General features: G+C 37.0%; 1 protein-coding gene across 11 annotated transcripts in view; it reads left to right on the plus strand.

Moving 5' to 3' along the window:
• Positions 1-17,000, plus strand: part of KCNIP4 (potassium voltage-gated channel interacting protein 4) — a 415,602-nt gene that overhangs the window by 384,154 nt on the left and 14,448 nt on the right. For all 11 annotated transcript variants that reach the window (XM_069856229.1, XM_069856237.1, XM_069856236.1 and 8 more), the window contains 2 exons: positions 10,534-10,603; positions 16,584-16,654. In XM_069856229.1, coding sequence (XP_069712330.1) covers positions 10,534-10,603; positions 16,584-16,654 — 141 coding nt within the window. The remainder of the gene's footprint in view (positions 1-10,533; positions 10,604-16,583; positions 16,655-17,000) is intronic.

Genomic DNA, 17,000 nt, shown 5'->3' on the forward strand with positions numbered 1-17,000 from the left:
GTTTATGTGTTTAATCTGAGATGTCATGGTGTGCATTTTCCCATAAGTCTCAATCTCATGATTCCATCTGCACAGATCACCCCCAGAATAAAAAATATTTCCTTTGAGCCTCTTTGATTGCTACTACTGATGATCAACATCCAACACACAAGTGTTCATAACTTTCACTACAGCCTGCCTCTGCTTATCTTCCCATCTGTGCACATTTCTTGGTAATTAACAGCAGCTCTTTCAACAGCTTTTCTGAAGAAAGGCAGGTAAGGTCTGACCAGATAGGTGTAAAGATAGAATGATAGGTGTAAAGATAGAATAAAATCAACTTTAATCATTTGTGAAGAGTTTGAGACACCATCCTGCCAATCATCCCCCAAGTCCTTTGACCAACTGGCTTTTATGGTAGGCAAACAGCAAAGCTGAAAAGAAACACAGAGGTGGGGGAGTAATATAATTGCCTGATCAAAAGAACCAAAATGGGTATCTCTTCTGTAGTCATTGCGATTCTCTCATACATTCACTGACTTCCTAAAAACTCCCTCAAAGCTCCTGTTTGATGTATTGAGGTGTTGAATGATAAATCTATACAAAGGAAATTAAATGTTTCTGTCATTCATCTACTTTCAAAAAGAAATCTTAAAACGCAGGAGCCCAAATACTGACAATACAGCAGAAGATGCCAGTTCAAAGGAGCTGTTCCAGAGAATTGACTGTCTACAATAGAGTACAAAGACCTGGGATTTTTATTTTTTTTTCCTTTAATCCATAGGAGAAATATCCCCTTGAAATTTTATGAATTCCTGATGTACAACACTTTACTTATAGCTCAGTCTATGTGAATTCATTTCCCTCCTGGGGGGATCTAGCTATGGAAGGAGAACAGCTGTTCTCCTCTCCCCACATCTTCTTCTGTTATTGCTTCTCCCAGAATAATTTAGAGCAAAGGAGAAAGAAAATAAAAGAAGCATAAATATATCTGCCTGGGATTTTTTTTAATCTGTAATAATGAGAAAAGAAAAAGATTTTTTTAATTATCTATCTGTTCCCAGGATAGTTTTCTCAGTCTCAGTTTTTAGTGCTTTGTTCAGCTACATTTCAAATATTTCAAGAGAGAGGGTTTCTCTGAATTAGTATTTTGAGGCTGCTTCATGGGCTAGTGCTTCACATCTCTTTTAAGCATATCTTTTGAGTTATTTTTTAGACTGCATTTGCTTTTCCTTTAATGATATCAAAACCTTTCCCTCAGAAACTTAATTTTGTTTGTATCATCTACTTTGAATTCCCTCTAAAATAATTTCACTTTTACTAGCTACTGCAGGTTTTTCTCTTGTTCTTGGTGTTTCTTCTTTGTTGGCCAATAATGTGATCTTCAGCAATGCCACCCAGCCCCTTTTCATGCAGATCACTACTAATATGTTTCCTGCTTTTGATCTGAAAAAAAAAAGTCAGTATCAGAAGTGAACCCTGTATTCTAAGAGCACTTTGAGGACATGAAGTTCATCACACAACCACTCACTTAAAAAAATTCTGATTAACATATTAAGGACAAGATAGATTTATGTTTACTATACAGAAATTACTTACAAAATTACAAATTTTCTTGCTTGTGTGTTTAAATTACAATAAATCACAAACTTAATTATTCCCTGCACACATCTCTGAAGTTGGTCAAAACTTAAGTTTAGCACTGTTGGTCTTCAGTATATACATCTTTAAAGTTAAATATATTTCCAAGTAAAATCAACACAAAACTGATGAATTAATGTACAATATATAACTTATATAAATAAATTGAATATAATAAATGAAATAAATTATTACATTTTTTAAGGGAAAATATTAGGCCAGATTCAATAGCTTGAGAGAGAAGAGGCTGTTGCTACACCAAAGATTTATTACGAGTAGGCACATGCACATACTGCACGTGTATATGTCATGTATATACCTATATACATGGCCAGCCGCACAGATGACAGGCAAACACACAGAGCATTCATGTGAACGCATGCAGCACATACAGCCTCATCCTGCTCCTCTCTGTAGCCGAGCAGGATGGACATCCACTAGTGAGAATCCATATATATATATATGTATATGTATATGTATATGTATATACACACACATACATATATGTACAGTGTGGAACCTTCCAGTAGCTGAGCTCTGACACTGGGCTGAGATGTCCAGTAGCTGCTCCTGGATCCCAGTTTTCTTACCTGCTGATGCCTGGGCATGAGACCTTCTGAGGCTGCAGAACCACTCCAGTTTCTGGAACAGACACCCTCATACACACAGCTGGCCAGGACTCCCCTGGTCCCCAGTAGCAAACCCCTCATGGTGTCACTCTTAAAAGAACCACTGACTCCCAGGTCATGTTCACTTGCTCACTAGGTCATAGAATTATAGAATCACCAGGCTGGAAAAGACCCACCAGATCATTGAGTCCAGCTTGTCTTTGCTAGCACTCAGAAACTCACAGTCACTGCAGTTGCTGCCCCAGGGACACGCAGGGTTTCCAGCCCATAGTGTGGCCCCAGCTGCTGCAGTCACATCCCTCTAAACACCCATGCACAAAGCGAATGGAGAACGCCAACCCATGCAAGAGCAGGAAAGGAATTTAATAAGAAAACTGAACAGTTAACCATTTATCAGGATATTTTATCCCCCATCCCTTTGTTTTCCCATATTTATTCTGCACCAAGTCACAGAAATCCCTCCCTTTCCTCACCAAACTTTCCATAGTAAGTTCTGTGCAATCCCAGAAATGCTCTTTCCCTGCATTCCATGTGTCCCCTGAGGCAACAAGCCCCTTCAGTCTGAGTGTTGACTCATCTTGATCACACCTTGACTCTGGTGCTGAGGTTCTCCTGGGACAACCCTGGAAGGGGCCAAGGCAGTGTGTCCCTCCCCTTTGTCCATAATTTGCGTTTCCACTTGCCTTAGTGCCCTTGTCGTCCTTGGGACTTGTGGAGCTGGGCCTTTGAGGGGCTGATGGCTCCTGGGATGTCCTGGGAGCAGCTGGGGCAGGGCGTTAGTTAGGCTGTCCAACCTACCATTTGTCTCTTTGTGCTTCTCTGTGGGTGTGCAGACAAGCTTTTATCATATTACCTAAGAAAATTCAGCATACAGCCAAGTGCAGCATGCCTATAAGATATAAACAATTTCATTAAGTATAAGTAGAATATAAACAAGTTCAGTCTTGAAGTGTATTAGCTGGTGGTTTTGTTTTCTATTCTGCTTGAAGTACATTCAGTAGTCTGCAGACATGACTAAATCATTTTATACAGTGTCAGTTGGATATTAGCTAAATTTCAAGGCCGTAAGGTGTAGTGAGTCTATTAAAAGCCAGTTTCTAAATTGACCCTAGATGAATAAAGTGCAGAATCCATTGAATTATCTTCTTCCTATATCTATGAGATTTTTAGACAAATTTAGTGAATAAACTTTTCCTGACTAACATTTTGTATGTGCAGGTCCGCATCAGGACATTATTCACAACCATTAATTATCTGCAATTAAATAAAACACCTAGTAAAAATAAAACTTATTTTCATCATACATACTTAGTTATATCATTCTTGATTAGTTTTCTTTAAAGTCCACATAAGTAACTTTCCAATTGCTTCTGCTTGCCCAATTAAGATCACAACTTTCTCATGGCCCATAAGTGCTGCAGCTGCTCTGAGACCACTTTTTTCCCCATTTGCCATGAGAATTTACCATACCAATTTAACATGATGCTATCACTTATGCCTCCTCATACTGGCAATCCTGAATTGCCTCTACTTTTTTTTTCAGAAAAGAGTTCTTTCTCTGCATACTTTCTCTAGCTTATACTACAGAAGTGGCATAAGGCAAGACCTAACACAAAGTGATAATACAGAAAAATATTAGGAAATATGTTCTTTCATGCTTTTCATAGAATGTGCTATCTTTTAAAAGCGAGGTGGGATTTGGATCTGTCTGATCATGAATTTGCATTTTTCTGATGCCTTCTTGGTTTGATCTTGGACTGTTATGTCTGACAAATGAGGTAATATTTGGTGATAACTTGCTTAAAGTTTGTCTGAGAAGGAGCTTCTAAAAGGGAAGGAAAAATTAGGATCTGGAAAAGATTTTGAGATGTGGGGTTTCAGATAGGGGTTGATAGACCTGTTTTTCCAAGAACAAGGAAATGGCGATGCTCTACTGCCAGGTTAAAAAGAAAAGAGACAGGCAGGAGCCAGAGGAATGACAAAGAGTCTCAGGGCCCTGGGGAGAGCTGTTCCTGCAGAGGAGCAGAGAATAAGTGCAAAAATGGCTGGGAACAAGCTCTGTCCTTCTACAGAACTGAGCAGCTCCAAAGGAGCCCAGTGGAGTGGCAAATCTAGAAGAAAGAGCTTTGGCTACCCTATGTTAGAAGGAAACTGGGATATTACATTACATATCAGGTAACAAAAGGAGCCACTTGAAACCAGCTCTTGTGGATTCACAGCTGTAGGAATGAAAATTGAACACCTCAGAAACCTTGACACTGAAATTTCCATCTATATGGCACTGTTGTTCTTTGGCTTTCTTTTGTTACTTCTAATTTTTATCTTTTTCTGCAGCTTTAATTTTGTGCAGTATGACTTTGCCACCCCTGCTCAGCCAATTATGCCAGCTAAACATGAGATACATGCATTTTTAATGACCTAGCAGCTTAATCATAAGAGCACTTAGAATCATATTCATCATTTCAACAAACCCACAAAAATTTTTTCATGTGATGCTTGAGAGAGCTTTTTCTGTTTGTCTGTCTTTGATCCTCACACCCTTCTGCTTTTGTAACTCCTTACTCTCCTGATTGCAATTACCCTATGGCTACAGAGCCATTACCTGAATAACAATACCAGAAAGCAAGAACACTGTTACCTGAAATGAACTGGCAAAACATATAGAGGCCTTTAAGGATCAGAGATCTAGATTTAGGTTTTGAAAGCGGCAGTTGGTAAGATTTATGAGTCTAGTTGGTTTTGGATCTAGTGTCATATCTGTACAACAAATATCTGCTTGGCTCAGTTACTGCAACACAATCCCTGATCGACGCTGTTGTGGCAAAAGTCTTTAGGGTGGATTTCATGCTGATATCAATGTGTCAGCTTCTGTGTCAGGGTACAAAAGGGCCCCTTCAGAGTGAAATTTATCTGGTATTTCTCCTTCTTCCAAGGCATACTGAGATCACGTTAGATATGTTTCACTAAAGTCTTTACCTTTTCCATTCTCAGAGGGACTCTTTGTACCTCTGGTTTCTTTGAGGTGCTAGTTCTCACGCATGTTTTATTTTTGAGGATGATCAAGGTAGGAGTAATTTGTGAACCGAGTATCATTGGACTTGTTCCAGATAATTTATATAGTGCTTAAATGCTTAAGCAATTGCATTTTCAGATTCCCTGAGTTCCATTGTTGTTAAATTTTTTATAAGCTTAGAAAAATAACTCTACAATTCAAGGACAAACTTAGCTGGTATAATACATTACTGTAGGCACACTAGAAAATGCTTCTGATAAAACATGGACTAATTGTTTGCTGATAATTTTACTGAGCAATTTGACAACATAGCCACTGATATCATGCCATGGGAGGCCGATATAGGCTAATTTCAAATCAGTGTGCACTGACAAGACACAAAATGCATGTGGTTGTTTTCTGAATAAAATCAGATATTTAGTCCAAAAATTCTAATTGTATTAGTGGAGAAATTAATTTGGCATTGCAGCCCATGAGGACTGTGTAATTGTAATGTGGCTCAGTTTTCTGCAAATATAATAATCATAAGAAAGCCCACATTTCAATCACATATAGCAGAACTAACATTAGATATAGCAAATTTAAATCAACCTTACATATGCAACTTTGGAAGTAGGGAGTGTGTAAAATTAAAAGCTAATTTTCATAAACCTCGAAAGTATTAAAGACTGAAAAAAACAGGCTTCAGAACTTACCATTAGAAAAGCTTTGCCACAGACACAGAGAACTTTCCAGGTCTGTTCAACAGCACATATTTTCACTGAAATTAAGGACTGCCTCAAGCATCACCACACTTCAGGGTACCAAGAAGAGTGAAAAAGCTTTTCCTTGTACCTAATGTGAACTCACAAACCTCATACTGTGGCCACTGAACTTTGTTAAATCGTCTGCCCTGTGAACAGTTTGGTTCCTTTATATCCATTACTGCCCTTAGTGATGCTCTAGACTAAACAGACCCAAATTCCTCAAGTCTCCCCTTGTTGGCCATGTGTTGGTATCCCTAGTAGTCTTCTTGGCCTTCTGCTGAACCCTCTTCTTTTTCTTCACATCCCTGGGAGGGCCCCAAGACTGTGCTCCTTACTGTCCCCAGTAGAGAGAGAGAATGACTACCTCAGACTGCTGTCCTTGGCTCAGTAGGTGGTTTATCTTATTTGCAGTAAAAATTCTTTGTTGGCCCATAGTCTACTTGACATCCACTGTAATCCCATGTCCTTTTTGGCAGTGCTGCCATTCAGCCAGTCACTTCACAGCTGGTAGGGGGGCAAGGAACAATTTCTTCCCAGACACAGGACACTGCAATTCTTGCTGAGCTTTGTAAGATGTCTGTTGGCCTAGATTTTGTTATTAATTTGACCTAGATTATTTTATTAAATCAAGGCTATTTGTTAAATTCTCATAATGTTTTGATCAAAGTCCTGTTATGCTCACATGAACAATTAGAAACAGGACTGGGCTGGGAAAAGCCACTGTGGGTTTAGGTTGTGTAGCTGTTTGTAGAATTAGCTTTAAAGTGTACACTTGTTATTTCAAAATTACATACATATTCTTCCATTAAGTTTTGTGTTTATGGAACCTTTAAGTCTTCAGTCACAACAGAAGTACATGCAAAAAGAGAAAATATTGTTAGTCAGAGATAATAAGGTCAATGGAAATGAACATAAATCTAAAATGAAGCAGAATGAACACTGACAGCAGATAACGTATCAGATGAGAACCTGTCATGCAAAAGGTCATAATTAAAATATATTTAAAATTACCAAAGCTATTAATACAGCTTGATCCATCATAAAAATTGTATTATACAGACAAAAGTCTGAGCTTTGAGTTTGTTTGTCCTTCATTCTCTTTCCTACATTTCACTGTTTGGGTTTGCCTCTTGTCTAAAAAAGGGTCTTGATTAGATAGTAAAGAATAAACCATCTGTTGCAGTTTTCTTAGAAATATCAAAAGAAAAGACAGCTTAGAAAGCATGAAGTTTGTAAATAATTTACAGGTTTTGGAGTGGTTCATAAGACCATGTGCTAGAGGTATAATTTCCCAGCAGTAAAATTGCAGGCAAGAGAGATAATCAAAAGGCAGAATGATATTTACTCTTCTCTGTCTCTTCTTTCTGTCAGTTTATCTTATTTTCTCTTTAAAGGAGAGAGGACTAGACTCAGGAAAAACAGTTCAAGATGAACTTTTCCTCCTTTTTACTCTCCTGAAGTAAAATATAATGCATCAGCAATGCAATTTTAAAAGACTGTCAAATAGAAATTTTCTTTAACTAAACAAATTATATGCAAGTGGAGGAATATAGGAAATAGTTTAAATAAGCTTCACATTTTTCTTTCAGACTATTTAATTATTTTCCTTCCTTCCATAACAGTTTAATGAAAAGTTAGAAATATTTTTTTTTTAATTATAGTTGGTACAATGGAAGAAGTCAGCAATAACTTGACATAAAGCCGTGGGGTATACTTAACAATTACAATATTAAATCTCTTTCACTGAGCTAGAGAAATTGTTCCATAAACACAATTAAGCCAGATTTATGAGTCAAGACAAGAGCAGTCTTGGACATAAATTATGTTAGCTACATTGTATTTAGATTAAAATTATTTAAGAACAGAAGTGTTTGCAGTCTTGTATAGTCTTAAAGGAAAGATCCAAGTTAAAGAAAGAGAAGTTTCAACTAAATATTTCTGATAAGAATAATTGGCCAGGATCACAATTTTTTTTGTGTATGTCCTTAAGATACTGTTATTACAGATCTCTAAGGTGTTACTCGCAATGCTGTGTTAAAGAGCAGAGGAAAATACATGGGGTCAACCTAAACAAACTCAAGAGGTCATTCTCAGCTCTACTAATATGCAATTCTGTGAAAGTAGGTTGCCTTTTCAAGCAATGTCTCTTTCAAACCATTTGATGAAACTGGAGTTCATTGAGTGACAGAAAATAGTACTACCTTTAAATGAAGTATGTAGATCTCTAAAATCAGGGTGCTAACTTATCCTGAACTAACAAAGAAGAAGTCACACAATTTTTTCCAGAGTACCTTTAATTCTCATCTAATGTCATATTATTTAAATGCAGTCAGGAAATGGGAGTTTTAGTCTTCACAACTTCAGACTAAGGACTGACACAATTGGAGTTGCTGGCATTTCTTAGAAAAAAGGGGGTGGCCCTCTTTGCAAAATGAGCATATTTTGAATGTCTTTTTCTTCCAAAGAAAAGGTAGAAAAATTGCTTTACGTATTAATAGACAATCGAGTTAGATGAACCTAAATGCACATTTTGTCATTCATTAAGCTCCTCAGAAAAAAAAATGCAAAATCTGAGTTGTACAAATTCACTTTACAGGTTTTCATTTTAGTTCACTCAAAATGTGCCTAGCTTTTTATCTGAAAGGAAATTACATGCAGAACAGAGATGCCATGGCTTCTTTTACTAAATTCTAAAGTGCTGCATTGTCCTTTCACACACACTCGCACCTATCTTAGGAGAAGGTTGGTTATTCTTCCTTAAGCCAGTCTGGAAATAATGTAGAATATATACCAATGTATATTTTAAGAGGAATTTATGAAATACCTTTGTTCCATTTTCTACATTGAATAACTGTATTGTTATATCAGTGAGTATCTGAACACCTCATTGATGTTTTATTTATGTTCTCTTGAATTCAAGTAAAAATATTGCTCTTTTGCATATGATTATACAACTTAAAAAGGCTTTATGTAGAAAGGCAAGCAGTATAATAAACCTGTTGGGGACCACAGAGGCATTAGACCATCTAACTATGGTCTTTTGGGGAAGCTGGTAAAGCAGGTAGAGATGCTCCTCACCTGCTGAAGGGTAAAGATGCTAGATGCATTTCACTGTTCCTCACATTTCCCAAAGACTTTGGTTTGGAAGGCAGTGTGGCCCAGTAGTCAGTATATATCTGGTCTTACCAAGACCTGTGCTCTTAATTCTGCTTCCATCAGTGGCAGCCTCCGTGACCAGGAACAAATAATTTCGTACTTCTGTCTCTATGGCAGCTCTTTGCCTGTCTGATCTGATCAAACAAAATTGCTTCTTGCAATGTATTTGCACATGCTTAGTTATGGTGAAGAGCTGATTTGGGCTAAAGATAAGTGAAATAAATCAAAATAGCCCCAGATGTACAAACCTGGCATGTGTTTTTCTGGTGCTGAATCCATCTCTCAATTAGCTATATTATATTATTTGTTTCCTAGCAGAAGCTGTCAGAACTATGAATATCTCAGTGTTCCTTATTTTATCTTGGCCTCACAAGAAAAACTGTTATTCCACCAGTGGAAGATGTCATACTGTTCTTTCTCTTCATTTAAAGCTATTTCCTTTCCCCAGTTTAGGACTAGGAGCACATAAGCTTCAGCCATCAGTCCAAATAATGCAGCAATGGACTAAAAATAAATCAACGCTTAATTTGCCTTTTCTTACTTAGCTTAGTTTCTAGAAATACTTTATTCTTAAAGAGCTTGCCAGGCTTTTTTCTCCAGGCAAAAGGCATTAAGCGCGTTGCCTGAAGTCACCTGCTCAGTCTGGCAAATACAGAACTAGAAATCAGCTGTCTGGTCTTTGATTTTTATGCATGACTTAGTACTTCTGCTTTTCCTTCTTCTTTACAGAAGTCATTTTTGTAAAATCCCCATTCTAATCCTCTTTTTTCTTCTTCACTTGCTTTCATTTTCCCTGTAATCACTCTGCTGTGACACTTTCTGCTTACTTTTTCTTACATATTTCAGGTTATGAACAAGATGTAAAGAGGCAAAAGGACATGCAAGGTTTGAATAAGAACTTTTGCCACAAGGTCTTTTGAAATCATTGCATATAACTCTTCAAGCAGAATATGACCTGTTGTAACAGTAATACCTAAGCGTAAATGCAGTTTACATTACTGCTTGGCTCCTATATGCACGTGCTGCTTATGGCTGTGGGAGCGGCCACCCATGGCCCACAGTGACACCTACAGCTCCATGCGCTGCAGCAGAGCAGTTGGTGCTCATGTCTGTCACTGAAGACTCAAGACTGAAGTTGAGATATCATAGAACCACCAGGTTGGAAAAGATCTCTTGGATCATTGAGTCTAACCATAGAATCATATATGGTACAGGAGAAATTTTTGTCCCATGGTAACTCTTTAGGAAGATCCTTCAAAGTCACACACATTTAACGCATTAAAATTTGTTTGAATGTGCAAAACTAGAGTCTTGATTTGACTCAACTAGTTTGGATGATCTTCATTTCTTATCTTTCACTTTTTTTCAGGAATGCCCCAGTGGTGTTGTCAATGAAGAAACCTTCAAAGAGATTTACTCTCAGTTCTTTCCACAGGGAGGTGAGTACTTGTCAAATGTAATTAGTACTATAATGTAATGAGTCATGTTTGTTAGTTCCCAAATATGACAAAAGAACCTGTTGTTCAAATTAACAGGATTGTTGTCTCAAGCTTTGTCTGAGCTCATGGGGTACTTCCTTCATGGCTGGACACATTTTAAAGTATATATTTATGAATGAAGTGCACTGATATCTACAAGAAGACAGTCTTTGATTATTAAGTTACTACCTGTGTCCGGATACCTTTGAAAACCATGTTTCCCTAAGTAGGTTATTTCTTTTTTAAACTTTCTACACAGTCCTTCCCATTCTCTTTTATTCCATAAATCTTTCACAGTTGGAATGAAAACTGTAGGAGGTGCTACATGTACCCTATAATATCAATGGCAACCCCCCTTGACTTCTATAGGATTACTCTACTTAAATGAGACCTTTTTTTGCTAACCTTAATTTCAATTAATTAATTTCCAGGGATTTCATTAATTTCTTTATCTTCATTATCTTTTAGTACAATGAAAGCAACACAATAACATATAACAGTTTTTTTACCTTGAACCTCAAGTATTTTAATTTGTTTTCCTCTTTTCTTCCTCTTGCTTTTACCATTTAATCCTCCCTCTCCACATTCTCTTACAGCTCTTCAATCCTGCCTCTTCATCTTCTCCCACAGCTCTTGAGATTTCCATGCTTCCCTGGGACTATTCATAGTGTTTTCTTTTCAGTTGTATTTTTTTTAAAAAAAACCACACTCAATCAGTAGGAACAAAATGTCTCCCAATTAATTTTATTTTGAATAAAGATCTAGTAGGTAAAGAGCGGTATTCACTATAGATTAGCGCCACTGAAATCCTTAACAACTAAGCATACTCAATAGGGAAGAACAAAAGGCTAAGAGTTGACCTCCCTACTGATTACCCTGTATCTAAGTTTTTTTATACCAAGATAACAATTATAGTTTCTGGTACTATGTTTTTTGTTACCCTGGCCAGTGAAAATAATTCTCTACATGAAATTTACTACACTTAAAATAATAATAATAGTAATAATAATAATAATAATGTGATATTTCATATTATTACACTTAGAATTGTTTATGGGCAGATAGAAAGCACACCTTTTATACAAGTAAAGCTAAAATATATTGTTAGAATAAATGTAATCTTAAAAGCCTAATCTTTATCAGTCCAGACCTAATTGCTGCAGAAAGGAAAAAATATTAATGGAGTTAAAATCGATATATACTCATTATTAGATTCTACTCATTTTCCTGGTGTTAATGCTCACCCTTCTGCTGCTTTATTGGGCCTTTAGGGCAGAGGCATCATTTGGTGGGGACTACAGTGAACTGTTGGCATCTGGAGTCCTTCCTTGGGAAGAATAATACGTTCATGTTGGTGCTTTCCTCTTTCTCACGAATTCAAGAGACTGCTGTCATAGCTAAACTACAGGAAATAAAGGTGCAAGCTGATGAGCCTCCATCCTGGGCAAGTTCCCAGTAAAACTTGTGGCTTATTAGTAGCAATACTGCCTTACAGGGGGGCACAGTTACACTATTCGCTGCAAATTCAGCAATGCCATTACTGACTGCAACAAGGGCGCTACACTTCTCTGACAAAAAAACCCATCTTTTTTCTTGGTTCTTATAACTTCAGTAAAACACAGTGAAAAGATTTTTAGCAGGGTAGAAAAGTACTGAATCCCGATTATTCACTTACCAGTAACCGATGTTGCGTACTAGTAACAGCATTTTCAGCTTTCTCAATAAAGTCATTTCAGAGACCTCAGGAAAAAGCACTGAGAAGTGACCATCAGAAGCTATCCCCTTCCCATCTGCCGCAGCCTCCATGCAACAGTTTGCAGCCTTAGCAGTACATAAATAGAGCACAAATGAATTTGAAAGCCTTACATTGTTTTCCTCAAAACTTCTGGAAAAATATCCAGTGGAAACAGCAGAAGAGCTGAATCTCCTTGGATGAGCAACAGCTCTCATCACTTGTCTTTTAACTTCTGTGGACCCATTGAGACTTGAACTCTTTAGCATAGGTTTTGTGCTATTTTGTAGGTGCTTGTTTTGACTTCTGCCATTTTCTGAGGGGCCTGGGATAATGTCTGTTCTTTATTACTCTCATTAGCCAAGTGTCACAACTTAAATTAGAATAAGAGAGACTTCAGAGGGAGAGTTTACCAGTCTGCTTAATTCTTTCTCCAACAATCTTGCAAGAATGGACATAAACTGTTCAGCTTGTCAGGTTATGGCAAACACTGAGCAATCATGCAAGGACAATTAATATCATATAGTTTGCTCTACATTGGAGCACTTGGGCTCTTATCAGCAATCTCACAACAGCAATTAATCTTGTTTAGCTTGCTGACAATCCATTTAAATTCCCCCTTAACAGTCAGTAAGATTCCTGAGACTTGTATAAATGTGAAAAAGTCAATTTTATTATAACGATTCTATTATAACTATTCATGACTAAATAAGGGTTCGGTGATGGTTGGGGATAAGATACTGTTGGCCAATAAACATTGAAAGTCAAGCACTCAAGCATAGATAGAAGCAATAGACAAAGTAGAAATATGTAGTTAAGGTCAAAGTATGGAGAGATACTAATAATTAGCTTGATGTTAAGATATATATATATATATTAAGTAGACATAACACAAAGGTCTTACCCCAGTAGCATCCCAATTGCAGGGAGGGACCATGGGGACTACCCTGTCAGCTGATCCCAAAAGTTTTGATGTTTTCCCAAAAAAATGTTCCCCTACGTTTTCATTTTTATAATAACCTGCACCTTTGAGGTAGCATTATAGGTGGAACTTGAGTGACTGAAGTAATTATGTTAGCCTCTCCTGATTGGGTAAGGAAAAGTTCTTGCTTCACATGCCAAAAACTAACTGTGTGTACTCAGTAGGAGTGGTTATGGGAGGGGTTTGTCTCAGAGGTGAGGAGAAGGCAGGTAGCCTTCAGTGTGGAGGTGTGTTTCAGTATTATAATGATATAATGAATACAGGTCAACTGGAGGGCAGGACTGCCAGAGCAGCAGCTGCAATTTATCTTCTTGGAAAACAATGGGGCAGTTGTCCTTGGGTACCATGCTCCTTGCTGATAGCTGGGAGCTGACTACCTCTGCCTCCAAATGCCCATCCTTCACTTCACAGAGCAAGATATCCTTGCTGCATTCCTTTCAGATGAAAAATGTGCTGTACCTGTGCGTTTTGCATCTTCACTGACTGTGCTTTTAAAGAAAAACTGCCTTGTACTCAGCCTGTGATGGGGGTAGAGCAGGAGTACTCAGAAAACTTTAGGGTTCCTATTTCTCACCACAGTTAGTTTTGTTCCCACACTTAGTTTTTTCCCACATAACCCACCCCCTGACTATACTCAGTCAAGCTTCACAATACCTAAATAGGTTTAGGGATGACCATGTTCCATGGAACATCAAGTGTAATATGTGCACTAAGCATTGATAGTAAATAAGTTAATTTATTTTTAGAAAACCACTGCCATACAGGTGATTGAATGAACCACTGTGTTCATACAGTGGTTCACCTGAAATATAACTTGGATTTTGTTCTTCAGCCAGGAAGGTTATACATAAGAATCCACATACTGAATAATTATTACACTCCTCCTCAGTTATGAACAGAACTGATTATGTTCATGGTTTGATAAGGCATACTCTCAGGTGTATAATGGTTACCACTTTTTTTTTCTCTGATGTTTAAAATGCTTTAATGGTGTATTTCAAAGGAATTATGATTTAATATCTGTTCCTGTCTCAACCTGTCAAAATATCAATTTAGTCTCCTGGTTATGATATCAGATCCCTGAAAATATTTTATTTAAAGTTAAGCTTTTGTCTGATAAGATTAATGTTCAAGATTTAGGGGGGTGGGGGAAGAGTGGGATCTCTAATTAGAAGAATACTGTGGTGGCTCTAATTAGAAGAATACTGTACCTCACTCTGGAGTGGTTTTGAAGGCAAAATTTCAGAACAGAATTACCTGCACAAACAACACTGAAAAATACCTCCATTTTTATGGTGGTTTTATTTCAGAGGGAGTTAGTAGAAAGAAAATATTCTTCAACTAGAAATTTCTTTTTTTCCGTATGCCATCATACAAAAAGAGCAGAACATTGTATCATGTATGGGAAATGAACAACAAAAAACCTTTGTATCAGTCTTTGTCTTTTCTGTAAATCTGCAGAAAATAATTAAGAATATTTCAAATGTCTTTAAGAAGTGAATGCAAAGAGAATGGGAAGCTATTTAAGTTCAGTTTACGGTAATTATGCCTCCACAATGGTTTTTTACTGAAGATAGTTTGCATAGTATATTCTTTTGAACAACAGAAGTCTAGGAAGATTACAAAAAGTTATGACTGTTAAAATCCTAAATATAAACTGAAGTCAACAAATTTACATTTTTCAGATAAAGTGTGGATTTACCTGCTAGACTCTGCTTATCTAATAACACTAATGACTAGATATATGGGAGAATGAATTAATGTCTCAATAGTGTTAGGTGGGATTTTTTTAGTTCTCAGAAAATGCATTAACAGATATAGGGCTTAATGGTTGAAGAGGGGTTTTTTTGTTACAATTACTTCTTATTATATGAAATTAACATATTGAAGTAAGACCAGAGGCTCTACTTACTAATACCAGGTCTGGATCTGTGAAGTACAAAGGTTTTGGTGTATTTGGTTCCTTGGGGTCAAGGTGGCATTTCAGGTAACTAAGCCAAGTCTATCACTCAGTTTAATTCAAACAATATTTCAGGCTGTGACAAATAAAGACTTTTAGGATTAATATGAAAGGTAAAACGGTTTAGTGCCAAGAAATCGGAAAAAGGCATCTCAACACTGATGAGGTTTTTCCCCGGTAGGGAAGGTTTTGTCTTGGAAGGGGGAAAAGTTATTACCTCAGCCTACATTACCTTGCATGGGTTTGAGAGAGAGCAGAGACACTGAGGAAAGCTGACGTCACGTAACCTCAGCAGGTTGTGACTAGCATCAACAGAGCAGTCTCTGGAGAAATTTTCTGTCCTTAATATATTACTCCTGGAGCAGGTTGTGCCTCTTAGAAAGAGTTCAGTGAAAATGGAGATAAGGGTCTTAACAGAAACTTAAAGGCTTGACACATTCATATTCATCCTGTCCTGTGTTTCTAAAATGAGTTTATATGCACTGGTCAGTAGGTTTGAAAACTATAAACATAATTAGTGAAGGCATCACTTGTTTAAGGTCATCTTTCAGAGCCTTATCAACCACTTCAGTTAGTCACAGCCAGGTTTTCCAAGGTTTTTAAGCACCTGGCTGTTATACAGTGCTCATGGGAATTAAGCACCAAACCAGCTTTAAGAATCTACTTCTGTGGACAGGATTTAATCTCACCTGTGGGTGAACATAGGACCCATGCACAGCAGCAACTTAGTGACAAGCTCAGCTTCAACCCCAGTAACAGTCCTGTCTTCAGAATAAAAACAGCCACCAGCTGCACAGATGGTAGTGTCTGCTTCCCTCATTTAAAGTGAAGAAATAAACACATTTTTCTTTTCTAACATATGAGATAGATCCCCTGTCACAGTCATTTAACTGATAAAGTAGCATTCCTATAAACATAGGCTGTTTCAGAGTACAATAACATGACCTCTTTGCTAGTCATTTAAATATCAGCGATCAGCAGAACTGGGAATGAAAATTAATAAAGATGTTCTAGACCAGAATTTTAGATTTTCTGTTCCTTACAGTGTAGCTACCCACATGCTTGCCCTTATAATTTATCCTTCCTCTTCTGCAAAAAAAAAAGAAAATTAAATTGAATTGGAAATTTAGTCTTGATACCAAATTTTGGTATCAAAACATATTTTGGTATCATTTTTTAAAATTGATTTAAATTTTATAGTGTTTTAATCAATTAAAATAAATGAGATGTGCTTACTATGAATTATTTTTACTGTTTTAAATTGTAGATTCTACAACTTATGCACATTTTCTGTTTAATGCATTTGACACTGATCACAATGGATCTGTAAGTTTTGAGGTAAGTGATGCTGTTACTTCTTTCTCTACAACTGAATATCTTGCTATTCCTTGTAACTAAGTCAAATTTGGTGGCTTTATCATGTGACTCACATTATGAAAAATTAAGCTTACGTGTCTCAAGTTTTTCCAATGTATTAACTAAAGTAATTATTATTATTTTACAAATGTATACCCCTAAATAATAACTCAGACTCTGGTGCTATATAATATTTTAATAGATAACTCAATTTATATGCAAGTTACATAAAATAATCCTTATCTTCCTCCCTGCCTCTATAAGGTGAGAAGGACTCTAAACCCCAACTACTGCTATGGGGGTGACTCATCGAAAATAGGATTGTTCA

The sequence above is a fragment of the Phaenicophaeus curvirostris genome, chromosome 4 (genome assembly GCF_032191515.1).
Source record: "Phaenicophaeus curvirostris isolate KB17595 chromosome 4, BPBGC_Pcur_1.0, whole genome shotgun sequence".
Taxonomy (NCBI): domain Eukaryota; kingdom Metazoa; phylum Chordata; class Aves; order Cuculiformes; family Cuculidae; genus Phaenicophaeus; species Phaenicophaeus curvirostris.